General features: G+C 72.3%; 1 protein-coding gene across 1 annotated transcript in view; it reads right to left on the bottom strand.

Annotated features, from left to right (window-relative positions):
• The window catches only part of LOC132339254 (SCO-spondin-like), a 28,805-nt gene extending 12,383 nt beyond the window's left edge, over nt 1-16,422 (bottom strand). Inside the window, exons 1-33 of the mRNA XM_059869435.1 lie at nt 16,337-16,422; nt 15,225-15,419; nt 15,074-15,156; nt 14,294-14,640; nt 13,821-13,923; nt 13,507-13,665; nt 13,334-13,419; nt 13,134-13,250; nt 12,505-12,601; nt 12,188-12,428; nt 11,695-11,833; nt 11,341-11,467; nt 10,886-11,058; nt 10,023-10,244; nt 9,787-9,958; nt 9,231-9,477; nt 8,457-8,637; nt 8,292-8,386; nt 7,949-8,205; nt 7,393-7,527; nt 6,650-6,849; nt 5,920-6,047; nt 5,736-5,845; nt 4,890-5,039; nt 4,660-4,753; nt 3,820-4,220; nt 3,221-3,451; nt 2,299-2,964; nt 1,976-2,058; nt 1,287-1,500; nt 855-1,007; nt 423-563; nt 148-348 (exon numbers count right to left, since the gene is read on the bottom strand). Of these exons, the coding sequence (XP_059725418.1) occupies nt 148-348; nt 423-563; nt 855-1,007; nt 1,287-1,500; nt 1,976-2,058; nt 2,299-2,964; nt 3,221-3,451; nt 3,820-4,220; nt 4,660-4,753; nt 4,890-5,039; nt 5,736-5,845; nt 5,920-6,047; nt 6,650-6,849; nt 7,393-7,527; nt 7,949-8,205; nt 8,292-8,386; nt 8,457-8,637; nt 9,231-9,477; nt 9,787-9,958; nt 10,023-10,244; nt 10,886-11,058; nt 11,341-11,467; nt 11,695-11,833; nt 12,188-12,428; nt 12,505-12,601; nt 13,134-13,250; nt 13,334-13,419; nt 13,507-13,665; nt 13,821-13,923; nt 14,294-14,640; nt 15,074-15,156; nt 15,225-15,419; nt 16,337-16,422 (6,034 nt within the window). The remainder of the gene's footprint in view (nt 1-147; nt 349-422; nt 564-854; nt 1,008-1,286; nt 1,501-1,975; nt 2,059-2,298; nt 2,965-3,220; nt 3,452-3,819; nt 4,221-4,659; nt 4,754-4,889; nt 5,040-5,735; nt 5,846-5,919; nt 6,048-6,649; nt 6,850-7,392; nt 7,528-7,948; nt 8,206-8,291; nt 8,387-8,456; nt 8,638-9,230; nt 9,478-9,786; nt 9,959-10,022; nt 10,245-10,885; nt 11,059-11,340; nt 11,468-11,694; nt 11,834-12,187; nt 12,429-12,504; nt 12,602-13,133; nt 13,251-13,333; nt 13,420-13,506; nt 13,666-13,820; nt 13,924-14,293; nt 14,641-15,073; nt 15,157-15,224; nt 15,420-16,336) is intronic.
• Nucleotides 16,423-17,056: the final 634 nt, after the last annotated feature.

The following is a 17,056-nucleotide window of genomic DNA, read 5'->3' as shown; positions in this document are numbered from 1 at the left end:
GGGTCAGCCGGGACACCCGGGCACCGGGGCACCCCTGGGCAGCGCCACGGGGACAACGCGGGGTCCCGCCGGTGTCACCGCGGGGACAGCGGGTACCGGAGACCCCACTGGCACCGAGGCTGCCCCCGGCGCCGCGCCGGGACCCACCTGAGCAGCCGGGGTGGGGGCGGCAGTGTCGCAGCTGCCCCTCGAGGCAGGTGCACAGGCGACAACCGAGGGGCACCGGGGCGCCCGGGGGGTAGCGGCGCCCCCCGGCCCGGCACGGGCACTCCCGCGGCCGCACGCACCCCGCGGGCCCCGCGCCGGCCTCGGGGGCGTCCAGCACCTGCCCCGCCGGGCACCAGCACCCTGGGAGGGCAGGGGGGGTCAGGGGGTGCCCCTCACATTGGGGCGCCCCCCTAAGCCCCCCGTGTCCCCCTCACCTGGGCGGCAGGGCGGGGGCCGCGGGCAGGTGACGGCGGCCGCCAGGTCGGCGCAGGAGGCCGGGCAGGGGGCGCAGGGGAGGGGGCGCAGCCCCTCCGCGCACTCCGAGGCGTTGGGGCACCCCCCCGGGGCACAGGGGGCTGGGGGCAGGGTCAGACACGGAGACCACCTGCCCCATCAGCCCCCCTTTCCCCCAGAACCCCCCTCCCCTCCGTGGAGACCCCCACCCCAGCTGGACCCAGCCGTGACCCCCCTGTCCCAGCAGGGCCCACCCGTCCCACAGAGCCCCTCACCCTGAGGAGCCCCCGCTCCCACCGAGCGCCCCCCACTCTGCGGGGCTCATCTGTCCCACGGAGCCCACCGGGACCCCCCACCCCATCGGACCCCACACCCCCAGACCCCTCCGAGCCCCCCGCCCCCCCCGCACCCACCCATCTCCAGGGCTCCGGGGCTCCCCCCGCGCAGCTCCTCGCAGGCGCGGCCGCCGTTCTGGGGGGGCTGGCACCCCCTGGTGCGCAGCCGGACCCCCCCGCAGCCCCCCGGGCACTCGGACCAGGGCCCCCACGGGCCCCACGCGCCGTCCACTGCGGGGGGGGGGGGGGCGAGTTAAGGGGGCCTCGGAACCCCCAGACCCCTCAGACTTTGGGGCCCCCGAAACCCCCCCGGGCAGCCTGAACCGTGGGGACCCCCAAATCCCTCAGGTACCCCAAGAGACCCCCAGCTGCCCCGGGGTCCCCCCAGCCCCCCCCCCCCCCACTTCCCTGGGCACACCTGGCAGTATCAGGGCTGCCCCTGCCCGCGCTGCCCCCGGGACCCCGACCCCCCCGGCCCCCCCAAACCCTCCGGGGTCCCCCCGCGCTCACCCGGGCAGGCCCGGTGGAAGCAGGGTCTCTCCTGCTCGCGGAGCCCCCGGCAGCCCCGCAGCAGCCCCGGGTGACGCTGGTGACATCCGCGGGCGCGGCGCTGCCCCCCGGGCCCGCAGGGGCGGCTGCAGGACCCCCAGGGCCCCCAGGACCCCCAGAGGCCGCAGCCCCGCTCGTCCCCAGCCGAGGCGCAGTCCCGCAGCCCGTCACACACCTGCGGGGACACCGCGGCGGGAGGGGACACTGGGGACATAGCGGGGACACCGGGGTGACCCCGGGAGGGAGCTGGGGGACACTGAAGTGACGCTGAAAGAGGGTCGTGGGACGCTGGGACACCGGGGTGACCCCGGGAGGGGGTGAGGGGAGTCAGGGACACCGGGAGGGGGGGTCGAGGAGGCGTCGGGAGGGGCCAGGGGACAGCGAGGGTGGCGCTGGGAGGGACTCGGGGACATGGCAGGAATGATCGAGGGAACATGGGGGTGACACTAGGGATGTCGGGGACAGCGGGGTGACACCGGGAGGGGGCAGGGGACACCTGGGTGTCTCTGGAAAGGGGTCGGGGACACGCTGGGGTACGAGGGTGGCAGCAGGAGGGATCGGGGACACTGAGGGACTCCATGGCAGCCCCGGGAGGGGTCGGGGGACCCGCGGTGACCCGGGCGGGCGGCGGTCCCCTTTGTCCCCGTTACCTGCTGGAAGGTGACACATTCCCCGTCCCCGCAGTCGAACTCTGCACAGGGACCCCGCGGGCTGCTCCCGGGGCTGGGGGGCTCTGGGGGGGCAGGAGGGCTCTGAGGGGTCCCCAGGGGACTGAGGGGACTCAGGGGGGTCCCGGGGGTCGCGGGTGTGGCCCTCTCCGGTGGGATCCCCTCCCTGCCGAGTTTCCCGTCCCTCCCCAGGGGACCCCGGGGCCCGCCCCCCGCAACCCTGGGGTCCCCAGGAGGCGACACGGGGGGCACTCCCAGACCTCCCCCGCGCAGATGTCCCCAGAGACCGACCCCGGGGGTCTCACCGCAGAGCCGGGGGCTCTCATCGGCGCTGTCGCGACAGTCGGGGACGCCGTCGCAGAGGCGGCGAGGGGGCACGCAGGCGAGGGCGCAGGGGCCGCGTCCGGGGTCGCAGGGGGGGTCGCAGGGCAGGTGGCCGGGGGCGCACGGGGGGCCGCAGCCTCCCTCGTCGCTGCCATCGGGACAGTCGCTGTCGCCATCGCAGCGCCACCCCCGCGGGACGCACCCGCCGCTGTCGCAGCGCAGGGAGCGGGGCGGACAGGGCGCTGCCGAGGCGGTGGCGGGGCCGGGGACAGCGGCCGTGACAGCGGCGGTGACAGTAGCGGTGTCGGAGACGGCGTCGGCGATAGCGCCAGTGTCACTGACAGTGACAGTGCTGGCAACAGTGCCGATGGCGCTGGTGACCGCGATGACAGTGTCGGCGGTGACAGTGGTGACAGCGTCGGCGGTGACAGCGGTGACAACGTCGGTGACAGTGGCGGTGACAGCGGTGACAGTGGCGGTGACAGCGGTGACAGGTGACAGCGGCGCGGGGGGCAGCGCCACCGCGCACCCCGCCGGACTCTCGTCCCAGCCGTCGCGACAGTCGCGAGCGCCGTCGCACACGGCGACCTCCGGCACGCAGGAGCCGTCGGGGCAGGGGACAGTCCCGGGGGCGCAGGTGGCCCGCGCTGGGGACACGGGGACAGCGGTGACACCGCGGCCGTGGGGGAGCGGTGTCCAGAGGGGGGTGCCAATGTGGGGAGGGGTCCCAGAGGAGGGGGTGCCGGGTAGGGGGTCCCCGGGGGGCAGCCCCTGGATCAGGAGCCGCTCGGCGTGGATGGGGTCGGTCCCCGGGGGGGTCTCGGTGGGGTGGTCCCAGGGCAGAGGGGCCGGGGGGGTCCCAGGAGGTGTTCCCAGAGCGGGTGTCCCCCCCGCGCCCCTCACCGGGGCAGTTGGCCTCGTCGGCACCGTCGGCGCAGTGGCGGCGGCCGTCGCAGATGGCGGCGGGGGGCTGGCAGCCCCCCCCGGGGCACGGCAGGTGTCCCTCGGGGCAGGAGCAGCCGCTCTCGTCGCTCCCGTCCCCGCAGTCGTCGCGGCCGTCGCAGCGATGGGGGTAGGGGACACAGCGGCCCCCCCCGCACCTGAACTGCCCCGGCCCGCACCGGGGGGCGCAGCCTGCGGGGATGGGACCCCCGGGTGGGCACGGACATCCCCACCGGGGGCACGGGCACCCCGCGGGGCACAGGCGGCTCTCTGCTTCGGGGGGGCTCCCGAGCAGCGCCACACCCGGGACCTCCAGATGCCGCGGGGGGGCACAGACCCCCGGGTTCGGGGCTCAGGAGCCCTCAGTGTGGGGCACAGATACCCAGGGCTGGAGAATCAGGGACCCTCAGTGTGGGGCACAGACCCCCAGGGCTGGGGGCTCAGGACCCCACTGTGGGGCACAGACCCCAAGGCCTGCAGGGCTCTCTATTTCCCCGGGACCCCCCAACTCCCTGCAGCCCGCCCACCCAGGACCCCCCGAGCCCCCCGTGCTCACTCACCCGCCTCGTCCGAGTCGTCCCCGGGGGGACAATCGAGCCGCCCGTCGCAGACCCGCGCGGGGGGGAGGCAGCGACCCCCGGCACAGGCGAACTCGGGGGGCGCGCAGGCCCGGGGGGGACACCCCGTCTCGTCCCAGCCGTCGGGGCAGTGGGTGACGCCGTCGCACCGGGCCCCCCAGGGCAGGCAGCGCCCGCCGGGGCAGCGGGGCTGCTCGGGGGCGCAGGGGGGGTCGCACAGCTCGTCCGAGCCGTCGCCGCAGTCGTCCTCGTTGTCGCAGAGCCACGCCCCGGGCACGCAGAGACCCCCGCCCCGGCAGCGGAACTCCCACGGGGCGCAGCCGGGGGCGGCGGGGCACGGGGACGGGCTCGGGGGGCACTGCCAGCGCCCCGCCAGGCACGTGCTGAGGGCGGGGGACACACGGCACTCGGAGGGTCCCGTGTCCCAGTGTCCCCCCACAGTGCCCCTGCGTTCCGGGGTCCCCCTGTCCCAGTGTCAGTGTCCTGGTGTCCCAGGGTCCTGCGGTCCTGGTGTCCAGGTGTCTCCCTGTCCTGCTGCCCCAATGTCCTGGGATCGCCGTACCCCAATATCCCATTTCCCCGGTGTCTCTGTGTCCCCATGTCCTGGTGTCCCGGTGTCCTGGTGTCCCCACACCCCGGTGTCCTGCTGCCCCAATATCCCGGGATCCCCGTACCCCCATATCCCGTTTCCCCGGTGTCCCTACATCCCGCTGTCCCAGTGTCCCGGTGTCCCGCTGTCCCGCTGTCCCAGTGTCCCACGCCGCGGTGTCCCGGGCCCCCCGCACGCCGTTCCCGGGCTCCCAGTATCCACCAGTGCCTCACCAGTTGCTGCAGCCCTGGGTCACGGTGGCTCCGGCCGGGAAGGCGAAGCCGTCCCAGAAGCAGGGGCATGCGGGGGGCTCCACGCACAGCCCGTCTGCGGGGGGGCGCAGGGGTGGCACCGTGACCTCCCAGTCCCCCCAGCCCCTCCCGGACCCCAAGCCTCCCACCCAGCCCCCTGCCCCAGCCCCCAGAGCCCCCTCCCAGCCCCCCCGCGCTGTGCCCCCCCTCACCGTGCAGGACCCGCCCGGGGGGGCAGAAACAGCCCTCGAGGCACCCCAGGGCCCCGCAGAGCTCGGGGGGGTCCCGGCCGAGGTCGCGGCAGGTGGGGGGGCAGGGGGGGCCGCAGGGGCTGTACTCCTGCCCCCCCTCGCACTGCAGGGCTGCAGAGATTGGAGGGTTAGGGGGGCTGGAACCCCCCACTCCACAGCCTGGGACCCCCTAAACGCCACTTGGGGCTCTTGCCCCCCCCCTCAGTCCCACAGCCCCATAGGGGGCACAGCCCGGACCCTTCTTTCCGCTCCATAACCCCATGGGGGGCTCCTGCACCCCCCTCACCCCGCACAGCCCGCCTGCCCCAGAGCCCCTAGGGGGCTCCTGCCCCCTCAGACCCACTGCCAGGCCCCCAACCCGGCCCATCCCACCGGGGGCTCAGCCCGGGCCTCTCTTTGTTACCGGGCTCCCCCCGGGCTCCCCCCGGGCCCTCCTGTGCTCTCCTGAGCGCCCCAGACTCACGGCACAGCCCCAGCTCCGCCAGCACAGGGGCAGGATGGGACCCTCCGTGTCCTCCAGCCCCCTGTGCCCCCCGGACCCCCGGTACCCCCAGCCCCCGGCACTCTCCGGTACCCCATGTCGCTCCCGGTACCGCCATGCCCCCCCAGCCCCCCGCACCCCCAGTGCCCCCTGTGTCCCCCACCCCCCCGCCCCCTGTACCCCCGGTACCCCACAGCCCCCCGCACCCCCAGTGCCCCCCGTGTCCCCCATCCCCCCAGAGCCCTGTACCCCCCTGAACCCCCCGGCACCTCCCGTGCCCCCTGGTCGCTGCCGATCCCCCCGGCCCCCCCAGCCCCCCCACTCACGGCACAGCCCCTGGCTCCGCCAGCGCAGGGCTCTCCCCCGCCGGCCGCACTCCTCGGCGTAGGCGGCGAGGGCCGTGCACAGGCACTCGCAGTCCCCGCCGCTGTCACACCTGGGGCAGGCGCCGTGGGACAGGGCCCGGGACACCCCTGGGGCCTGGGGAGCCCCCGAGCCCCCCAAACTCACCCGCAGGCGTCGAACAGGCACCACTCGTAGAAGCGCTGCGGGGGCACCAGCTCGTGGCAGGGCGCGAAGAGCTGGTGCCGCAGGACCCCGCAGCGAGCCTGCGCCCAGGCCGAGCGCTGGGGGCTGTCCTGGAGGGGACACCCCGTGTCAGACCCCCCGTGTGTCCCCAGCCGGCCTCCCGCTGGCTCGGTGTCCCCTCTTTGTCCCGGTTCAGGCAAACTGTGGGGATCGCAGGGATCGGCAAACCCAGAGTGCCGGGATGAGACTGCCAGAGGGTTTCAGCCCAGACTAAGGCACCTCCTCATCCTCCTCCTCCCGTCTGGGATTTGACTGACCTGGGCCATGCCAGCCCCATGTCCTTTTGTAACCCCCAAGGTCCCCCTGCCAACTCTTGTGTCCTCCAGTGTCCCCCTGCCAGCTCCCCGTGTCCCCCTGCCAGCTTCTGTGTCACCCTCCCTATCTCCAGTGTCCCCCTGCCAGCCCCCTGTGTCCCCCTGCCAGCTCTCCGTGTCCCCCTGCCAGCTTCTGTGTCACCCTGTCTATCCCCAGTGTCCCCCTGCCAGCTCCCTGTGTCCCCCTGCCAGCTCCCCGTGTCCCCCTGTGTCTCCCCGTGTCCCCCTGTGTCTCCCCGTGTCCCCCGGTGTCCCCATCCAGTTCCCGCATACCCCTGTCAATCCCCCTCACCTCCCCATGTCACCGCCTTCCCCTCATGTCCCCCCTGTCCCCGCACCTCGCAGGGGTGTGGCCGGTGGCCATCGGCCTCGGGGCAGAGCGGGCTGAGGCGCCAGGAGTCCCCGAAGATCTCGGGGGTGGCCTCGAGGGCCCCGTCCCGGCTCCCGAAATCGTTCTCGGCGTCGCCGTCGAAGTTGCCGCAGAGCCCGGCCAGGCGGCCGCGCAGCCGCGGGGACACGCGCACGTACACGCGGGTCCCTGCGGGCACCGCGGCTGGCAGGGGGACCACCCACGGCGCCCGCGACCCCCCGCGGGACCCCGCGGGACCCTTCCGTGGTGCCACCAGCACAGTGGACCCCATGTGGCACCAGGGACTCTGAATGGTGACCCCCCGTGGTGGCACCGTGGACCCCGCCATGGTGACACCGCCTTGGCAACACCAGTGCCAGGGATCCCCCACAGCCCCCCAGCATTGGGGACCCCCCCCCGTGTCCCCCCGGGTCTCACCTCCGTCCCACAGCACGGCCAGCCCCCGTGTCCCCCCGTGTCCCCCCGGGTCTCACCTCCGTCCCACAGCACGGCCAGCCCCGTGTCCCCCCGTGTCCCCCCGGGTCTCACCTCCGTCCCACAGCACGGCCAGCCCCGTGTCCCCAGTGTCCCCCCGTGTCCCCCCGGGTCTCACCTCCGTCCCACAGCACGGCCAGCCCCGTGTCCCCCCGTGTCCCCCCGGGTCTCACCTCCGTCCCACAGCACGGCCAGCCCCGTGTCCCCAGTGTCCCCCCGTGTCCCCCCGTGTCTCACCTCCGTCCCACAGCACGGCCAGCCCCAGGCGCGTGAGGAGCAGCAGGAAGAGCCCCGCGCGCTGCAGCGCCAGCCCCGACCCCCCGAACACCTTGGGGGGTCGCACGGCCACCCCGTTCACTGTCACCTCTCGCCCTGCCGGGGCGGCACCGAGGGTCACCCCACGTGTCCCCCTTCCTGTCCCCCGCATCCCCGAGTCCCGTCATGCTCCGCCCCCAAATTCCACGCTGCCGCGACGGGGCTGGGGCGTCACCGTGGTCACCCCGCCACTTCCCCGTCTCCCTCCGTGTCCCCCCATGGCCCCCCATGACCTCCCGTGCATCCCCCGTGTCCCCTCGGGTCCCCACCCCCTGCAGCCCCCACCCTACCTCGACCGAGCCCGGATGTCACCGTGGGTGACACGCACAGGTCCCTGTCTCCTCTCCATGTCCCCCTCGTCCCGTCTCACTCAGCGGCATTTCACCGCTGTGTCCCCCATGTCCCCTGTGTCCCCCGTGTCCCCCGTGTCCCCTCACCCCGCAGCATGTGCACCACGGTGTCCCCCGTGTCCCCTCACCCCGCAGCATGTGCACCACAGTGTTCCCCATGGCCACCACCACGGACTTGGTGCAGGTGACTCCGCTGGCCCCGCAGGGGACATTCTCGGCGGTGACAGCGAAGAGCCCGGTGGCCTCGCGCGCCAGCAGGTACTCGCAGTCGCCCGCGAAGGTGAAGGCGCGGCCATCGAAGGTGACATAGTGCGGGTCCCCGGTGGCCACGCAGGTCCCCGCGCACTCCTCGCGCCCGCAGTGCCACCGCTGTCCCTGGCACACGCTGCGGGGACAGGCTCGGTGCCACCGCGGGGGCTGGCAGGGGGCTGAGGGTGTCTCCGAGGGTCTGGGGGTGCGCGGGGGTCCCACCAGGTGTTGCAGTCGCGGGCGATGGTGGCGTTGGGCGGGTACAGCTGCCCGCCGTGGTGACAGGGACACTCGTCCGGTGACACGCAGCGCCCGCCCTGCCACCAGACCGCGGTGAGGGGGGCTCGGGGGGAGTCCCACCCCCCATCCCCCGGGGGTGTCACCCACCAGGAACAGGGTGCCGGGGGGGCACACGCAGCCGTCGGCGGGGCCGCCGCAGGTGCCGGAGGGCTCGGCGGGGTCGCAGCGGCGCAGGCAGGAGCCCGGCGAGTGCAGCAGCCCCGGGGGACAGCGCGGGGCGGGGGGACACGGGGCGGGGGCGCAGCGCCACGACCCCCCTGCGCACACACTGCGGGGGGCGGGAGGGACCCCCGTCCGTCTGAGACCCCCTCGGTGGGGTGCCCCCGCCCCAAACTCCAGAACGCAAATCCCACCGAACCCCCTCCCAGGGTCCCCACCCCCATCTCCAGCACCCTCCAACCCTCCGAGCCCCCCTCATCGGGGTCCCCCAAGCTCCAGCCCCCACATTCTGCTGAGACCCCCATGCCGCGGTCCCCATGTCCCCATCCCCACCCCTCATCCCCCCAAATCCCGCTGAGCCCCCCACAACAATGGGGGTCCCTGCGACCCCATTCTCATCTCCCAGCATCCAAATCCCACCCAAATCCAGCCCTGCACCCCCATCCCCCAGGACCCCACATCCCACCGAGGGCCCCTAACCAGGGTCCCCCCCTCTCCCCGGCTGTGCCACAGCCCCGTCGCTGTCCCCACGGTGGGACACGGGATGAAAGCCCCCCCGTCCCGCGGGGTGTCACACCGGGCTGGAGGGGTTTTCATCACCTGTCACCATCACCGCCACATTCTGCCGGGGGACCCCCGTCCTGTGGATGACTCTCCAGCCCCCCAAACCTCCCCGCGACCCCCAAACTCCCCGGGACCCACCAGGCCTGGCAGCCGCGGCGGATGCGGGCACCGGGCGGGTACAGGCGGGCACCGCGGGGACAGGGGCAGGCGGCAGGGGGGACACACTGCCCCCCCTGGGCCAGCAGCAGCCCCGGGGGGCAGCGACAGCCGGGGACACAGAGGGTGTCCGGAGGGGGACAGTCACTGCCTCCGGGGGGCTCTGAGCAGGAACGGCCGCAGGGACCCCCGCAGTCCCGGTACTGCTGGCCCCCGGGACACGGCTCATCTGGGGGGACATGGGGGGTCACCGGGGGGCCCCTCATCCTGTCCCATCCCATCCCGTCCCCTTGATCCCATCCCTATCCCCATTCCCGTCCCTATCCCCTATCCCATCCCATTCCGTTCCCATCCCCCATCCCATCCCCATTCCCCATTCCCATTCCATTCCCATCCCCATTCCCATTCCATTCCCATTCCCATTTCATCCCATCCCATCCCATCCCAATCCCTATTCCCATCCCATCCCATCCCATCCCATCCCATCCCATCCCATCCCATCCCATCCCATCCCATTATCCCATCGATCCCATCCCACCGCAGAGGCTCCGGTTCCTCCACTCCAGCTCCGTCCCCTCCCGGGCGCATTCCCGGCCGTAGGCGCCCAGCGCGGGGCACAGGCACCGCTCCCGCTCCCGCTCCCGGCAGGAGCACACGTCCCAGCGGCACAGCTCCAGGAACGGCTCCGGGTCCACCGCGCGGTGACACGGCTGTGCCGGAGGGGACGCTGTCACAGCCGTCTCACCTGTCCCCGCCCGCCCCCCCGGGGCTCACCTGGAAGGCCGGCCCCATGAGCACGGCGCAGGCGGCCTCGGCGCGCTCCCGGCTCCCGGGGAAGCCGTCGCAGGGATCGGGAATGCCGGGGCCCAGCGCCGGGCAGGCCCCGGCCGCCCGGAAGGCGTTGGCGAAGGCGGCGACTCCCGGCTCCACGTCCCCCTCCGGCGTCGTGAACTCGTCGCGCTGGTCCCCGTTGAAGGTCCCGCAGAGCCCCCGCACCTGCCCGGAGCAGAGCAGGGCCCGGCACAGCCTCATCCCAGCGGCTCCATCCCAGAGCAGAGCCCAGCACAGCCTCATCCCACCGGCTCCAGCCCAGAGCAGGGCCCGGCACGGCCTCATCCCACCGGCTCCATCCCAGAGCAGGGCCCGGCACAGCCTCATCCCACCGGCTCCATCCTGGAGCAGAGCAGGGCCCGGCACAGCCTCATCCCACCGGCTCCATCCCAGAGCAGGGCCCGGCACAGCCTCATCCCACCGGCTCCATCCCAGAGCAGGGCCCGGCCCAGCCCCATCCCACCGGCTCCAGCCCGGAGCAGAGCAGGGCCCGGCCTCATCCCACCGGCTCCATCCCAGAGCAGGGCCCGGCCCAGCCTCATCCCACCGGCTCCATCCTGGAGCAGGGCCCAGCACAGCCTCATCCCACCGGCTCCAGCCCGGAGCAGGGCCCGGCCCAGCCTCATCCCAGCGGCTCCATCCCAGAGCAGAGCCCGGCACAGCCTCATCCCAGCGGCTCCAGCCCAGAACAGGGCCCAGCACGGCCTCATCCCAGCGGCTCCATCCCAGAGCAGAGCCCAGCCCAGCCTCATCCCAGCGGCTCTGTCCCGCTGGGACATCCCGCAGGTCTCGGTGGTCCCACTCACCGTGCCGGCCATGGCGGGCTGGAGGGTGACGAAGGTGTCGGGGGTCCCCAGGCCCCAGAGCAGGTGCCCGTCGGGCAGCTGCAGGTGCAGGAAGGCCGAGGACGCGCGGCGGATGCTTATCTCGGCACCGGAGAAGGGCAGCGTCACCTCCCGCCCGGCCACTGTCACCTCCCCTGAGGGTGACAGCAGTGGCACCATGGAGCGGCCACCGGGGTGGGACCCATCGCCGTGGGAACATCAGGGGCAGGCACTGGGGTGGCTCCCACTGCCACGGAGACTTGGGAACAGGCACTGGGATGTCACCCACCACCGTGGGGACAGGGGGATGGCACAGGGATGAGACCCGCTGCCACAGGGACATTGGGGACATTGGTGTTGGGGGCTGCCCCAACACCACCAGGCTGCAGGGCTGATCCCAGTCCCGTCCCGGTCCCTGTCCTGTCCAGGTGTGTCACCTGTGCCGTGGAGCCGCGCCGTGGTGCGGCTGGTGGTGACGGTGAGGCTGCGGGGACAGCCCCGGGGCTGGTGGCTGTCACACGGCTCGTGCTCGGCTGTGATCAGCAGCCGCCCCGCCACGAAGTCCTGGGGGCAGAGACACGGTGACACCCCCGGCAGAGCCCTGCCACCATGGCCACCCCCCCAGCCACCACCACGGCCACAGCAGCCACCGTGGCCAACTCCCCATCACCCCCCAGCCACCACCACGGCCACCGTGGCCACCTCCCCGTCCCCAGCACAACACATGGCCACTACCAGAGCACCGCCCCGTCACCACTCGGCCACCCCCGATGTCCCCCGTGTCCCCTCACCTCCACCAGGGTGCGGGCGCAGGTGGCCGGCAGGGAGAAGCGGCGGCGGTCGAAGGTGACAAAGTGACGTCCCCCCAGCACCGCGCACTCGGCCGGGCACCGCTGCTGGTCACAGCGCCAGCGGCCACCCTCGCACGTGCTGGGGACACCGGGGACACCGGTCAGAGCGGGGGGGGAGCTGAGGGAAGGGGGGACACTGAGGGGGACCTCGGGGTAACGCGGGGACACCGCGGGGGACTCCAGGCTGGGGGTGACACCTGTAGGGGACCCCAGGATGCGGGACACGTGGCAGGGGACACTGGGACAGCAGGGGACCTCACAGGGAACCTGGGATAAAGGGGAACACTCTTAGGGTCCTCGGGGTGAGGGGACACCACGGAGGACACCAGGATGGGGGGGACAAGCCAAAGGGGACCCTGGAGCTGCCCGTCAGCGGGGTCGCCCCCAGCGGGTGCCAGCCCGGAGCCACCGCTGTCACCGCGGTGCCACCCACCAGCGGTTGCAGCGCTGGCGGATGCTCTGGCCGGGCTCGTAGCGCTGTCGCCGGTGGTGGCAGGGGCAGGCGGCCGGGGGGACACAGCTCGGCCCGTCGCGGGCCAGCCCCGGGCCGCACTCGCAGCCGCCGTGGCAGTGGCGGTGGCAGGTGCCCGGCTCGGCGCTGCCCGCGGTGACACAGGTGGCCGGGCACAGGGACACGCAGTCGGAGAAGCGCTGCCCCGCGTCGCAGCGGCGCTCTGCGGAGAGGCGACACCGCGGTGGCACCGGCGGCACGGCGGGGAGGGGTCGGCGAGGGGACACCCCGGTTCCTACCGCAGAAGCCGGGATGGCGCCAGGGGACATCGACCTGGCGGCGGGAGCACTCCCGGGCGTAGGCGGCGAAGGTGTCACAGGCGGCGGGGGGCGGGGGACGGGGGGGTGACAGGGGACCGGGGGGTGGCAGGGGACCGGGGGATGGCAGAGGGCCAGGGGGTGACAGGGGGTCCCCATCCCCGCAGAGCAGTGCCACACACGCTGCATAGAACCCGCTGGGGTCCACCTGGGGGGTGGAGCAGCAGTGAGAACCCTCCAAGACTCCCTAGAAGACCCCAGAGCATCCCAGGACATCCCAGAAGATCCCAGGACCTCCCTCGGGATGAACCCCCTGGAATTTCCCAGACCTTCCAGGACCTCCTGGAATCCTCAGGACACCCCAGGACTCCTGACCCCGTTGACCCCCTGGGATCTTGCAGAACCCCAGGAAGTTCCAAGACTCCCCAGGACTCTTTGGAATCCCCTGGGACCCTCCCAACCCCCCCAGAACATTCCCGGGAGCCCCCAGGACATCCCAGAACAAATCTGGAATCCCCCAGAACTCCCAGGAGCCTCCCGGTACTTCCCGGGACAGCCCTGGGACCTCGTGGACACCCCAGAACACCCCAAGCCCCCCTGGTGCCGCTGACCTCGCCGTGGCACTGCCGGAAGGGCTGGGCCAGCAGCCGCCCGCACGTGGCCACCGCCGCTGCCACCTCACCTGGGCCGCACCTGGTGCCCCCCTCCGGCACGTCCCTGCACGGGGGCTGAGCAGGGGGTCCCTCAGCGCGGGGGCGACCCCCGGGGACCCCCAGACGGGCGTGGGGTGTCACCCTGGCCCCTCAGGTACCTCTGTGCCGGCCACCGGCACCTTCCAGGCGTTGCCAAAGGCGGCGGCGATGGCAGCGATGTCCCCGTCAGGGAGCATGAAGTCGTCTGGGGACACAGGCAGGGTGGGGGCACGTGGGGTGTCCCCCGGCCCCCCAGGAGGGGCGGGGGTGGCACTGGGTGTGTGGAACTCACCTGCGGGGTCATCGGTGTAGGTGCCACAGAGCCCCCAGGTGCCGCCACGCAGCTCGGGCTCCGCTGTCACTGTCACTGCCAGGTGCCCGTCCCAGGCCACCCGCACACCCAGGCTGCTGGCCACGGCCACCCAGTCACCCGGCCAGGTGACACCGAGCCCTGCACGAGGGGATGGGGCAGGATGGGGACAGCATGGGGACAGGGATCCTGGTGGCAGCTGGTTGATCTCCTTGTCCTGGTGCTTCCCGATGGTACTGGGGGCTCATCCCCACCCTGCCCCAGGCTGGTGGCCTTGGGGACCTCGGGGACCTCACCTTTGTGCAGGTAGGGGCGTCCCTGTGGCACTGCAGCCCCGTTCACCGACACGTTCCGTCCCTGGGCCACCACCGTGTCTGGCCCAAAGGTCATGTGCAGCTCCTGTGGCAGGGGGGTGGCACTGCGGCACTCAGGTGTGCCAGGGACAGCGGGGATCAGGATGGGACACTCACGTGTGCCACGGTCACCAGGGATGGACCCATGGGTGTGCCATTCCAGCTCCCATCCCAGCTGCCTGTTCCCACCCCAGTCCCCACCCCAGTCCCCACCCCATCACCCATCAGAGCTCCCAGCCCATTCCACCTCTGGGAGCAGGAGCAGTGACCCCAGGTGACCCATCCTGTCCCCTCCCCAGTGTTGGGGTGTCTGACGGTGCCATCCCGGGCGCTGTCACCCATCCCTGTCCCCGACATCCATCCAGCCCCGTTCCCCGCTGGCAGTGGCTTTGCGTGCCCCCCGTGCCCTCTGGTACCCGGGGGTGTCCCAGGCCGATGGTGACGTCCCAGGTGCCGTCGGTGGCGGTGGCCAGGCTGTACCGGCAGCTCCCGGCGAGGCCGAAGTGCCGCCCGTCAAAGGTGCGGAAGCGCGACCCGGCCCAGGCCTGGCAGGCGGCCGGGGGGCTGCGGTGGCGCGGGGAGCCCCCGTCCCCGCCCAGGGGCAGGCGGGTGCAGGGCAGGCAGGGCCCCCCGGTGTCCCCGCGGCGCCAGCTGTGTCCCCAGGGGTGCTGGCAGCACTCGGCGCGGCTCATGGCGCTGCTGTTGTGGCCGGCGCTGTCCTGGCACTGCCACGCGCTGAAACAGCGGCCCAGGGAGCCGGGGCCTGTGGGACAGGGACAGCCGGGGACACCGAGGGGCACAGGGGATGGCACGCACCCCAGCACCCGTCCCAGCACCCAGAGGGAATGGCACAGGGAGGGCGTCACACCGGGAATGACGTGGTGGGAATGGCGCTCATCCCGACTCCCATCCTGGCTCCCAGTTCCCATCCTGGCTCCCAGTTCCTGTCCCAGCTCCCAGTTCCCATCCTGGCTCCCAGTTCCCATCCTAGCACCAGTCCCAGCTCCCAGTTCCCATCTCAGATCCTGCCCCAGTTCCCATCCTGGCACCCAGCCCTGCCCCCAGACCCTGCTGGGAGTGACACAGTGGGAGTGACACGGTGGGAATGACACGGTGGGCATGACGCCCATCCCAGCTCCCGGTGGGAATGGCACGGCGGGGGCGTCCCTGGATGCCACTCCCGTGTCCCCCCTCACCCTCAGTGCAGCGGGCGCCGCTCCAGCCGGGACAGCAGCCACGCTCCGTGCGGTTCCGGGCCACCGGCTGCATCTCCGGAGGGCTGCGGGGACACCCGGTGTCACCCAGCGTCCCCTGGCGCCACCCGGTGCCACACGCCCCCGGGCTCACCGGTAGATGTAGCAGAGGGCGGGGTCGGTGCCGGTGTCCCCGGGGGAATTCCCGCGTTCCCGGCGCGTGCGGTCCCGGTCCAGCCGCCACCCGGCCAGGCTGTACTGGTACAAACTGGGACACGGCACCGCGGCCTCGCGCCGCGGCGTCACCTCCTCCTGCTCCGTCACCAGCACCGTCCGCTCGCACCAGCGCCTGCGGGCAGCCGTGGGATCCGCCCGGATCCGCCCGGGACCCGCCCGGGATCCGCCAGGGATCCGCCAGGGATCTGCCCAGGGCCCACCTGGGGTCCACCAGCACCCAACACAATCCCAGCTCCATCCCAGCTCCCACCCTATCCCCCATCCCAGCTCCTGCCACCCATTCCCAGCTCCCAACCCCCGTTCCCAGTACCAGGCCCTGATCTCCATTTTGCACCCCCAAATCCCAGTTCTCTTTCCCAGCTCCGAAACCCATTCTGAGCTCCCCACTCCCAGCTCCCAGTCCTTGTTCCCCATTCCCCATTCCCAGTTCCCAGTCCCCATTCCCACCCCCATTCCTGTTCCCCATTCCCCATTCCCCATTCCCAGTTCCCAGTCCCACCCCCATTCCCATTCCCATTCCCCATTCCCACCCCCATTCCCATTCCTCATTCCCCATTCCCATTCCCAGTTCCCCATCCCCATTCCCATTACCATTCCCATTACCATTCCCATCCCCAACCCCATCCCATTCCCATCCCATTCCCATTCCCACCCCCTTTCCCCACCCCCATTCCCATCCCCATTCCCACCCTCATCCCCATTCCCAGTTCCCATTCCCATCCCCATTCCCAGTTCCCACCCTCATCCCCATTCCCAGTTCCCATTCCCATCCCCATTCCCATTCCCCATCCCCATTCCCATTCCCCATCCCCATTCCCATTCCCCATCCCCATTCCCATTCCCCATTCCCATTCCCATTCCCATCCCCACCCTCATTCCCATCCCCATTCCCATCCCCACCCCCATTCCCAGTTCCCCATTACCGTCCCCATCCCCGTTCCCAGTTCCCCATTCCCTGTTTCCCGTTTCCCGTTTCCCGTTCCCCGTTTCCCGTTCCCCGTTCCCCGTTCCCCGTTCCCCGTTCCTCACCCCGTGGCTGCCCCCACGGCTGTCACCCACAGCGCGGCGATGGCCGCCACCCCCGCGGTGACCGCCGGCCCCGCCACCGCGGCCATGCCGGATCCCGGTGTCCGGGAAAAGTGGGATCCAGGTGACTCCATTGTCACAGTTCCCGGGGTGTCCTCGCGGCCGCAGGGTCCCGCGGGCTCACCCCAGTGTCACCCACCCCAGCGCCACTCACCGGGCCCAGCCCTGGCACTGCCCGGCGGCTCCGGGATTTATGGGAAGTCCCCAGAAGTGCCACCAGCTGTGGTGACGCCGATTGGGTACAGCTGGCGGCTGGGGGGGCATGGTGACACCAGGGTGACATCTCCCCGTTTCCTGGGAGAAGGTAATGGCACGGGACATCCGGGATCCGGCACGGGGCACGGGGACACGGATGTGGCAGGACAGCGGGTCCTGGTCACGCTCAGCCCCCCGTGTCCCCACGTCCCTGCCGCGTGTCACCTTGTGTCCTCTCTGTATCCCCTCTCCATGCCTCCACGTCCCTGTCCTGTGTCCCCTCATGTCTCCTGTGTCCTCCCAGCCCCGTGTCCCTCCACAGCCCGGTCCTGTGTTCTCTCATGTCCCCCCCACGGTGTCCTCCCTGTCCCCCCCGTGTCCCTCCGTGCCGTCCATGTCACCCCCGTGCCCTCTGTGTCCCCGTTTCTATCCCGTGTCCTTGCCCATTGTTCTCCCCATGTCCGCCTG

This window comes from Haemorhous mexicanus, chromosome 1 (assembly GCF_027477595.1).
Source record: "Haemorhous mexicanus isolate bHaeMex1 chromosome 1, bHaeMex1.pri, whole genome shotgun sequence".
NCBI lineage: Eukaryota > Metazoa > Chordata > Aves > Passeriformes > Fringillidae > Haemorhous > Haemorhous mexicanus.
The sequence above is the reverse complement of the archived record's forward strand: the minus strand, read 5'-3'. Positions and strand labels throughout refer to the sequence as shown.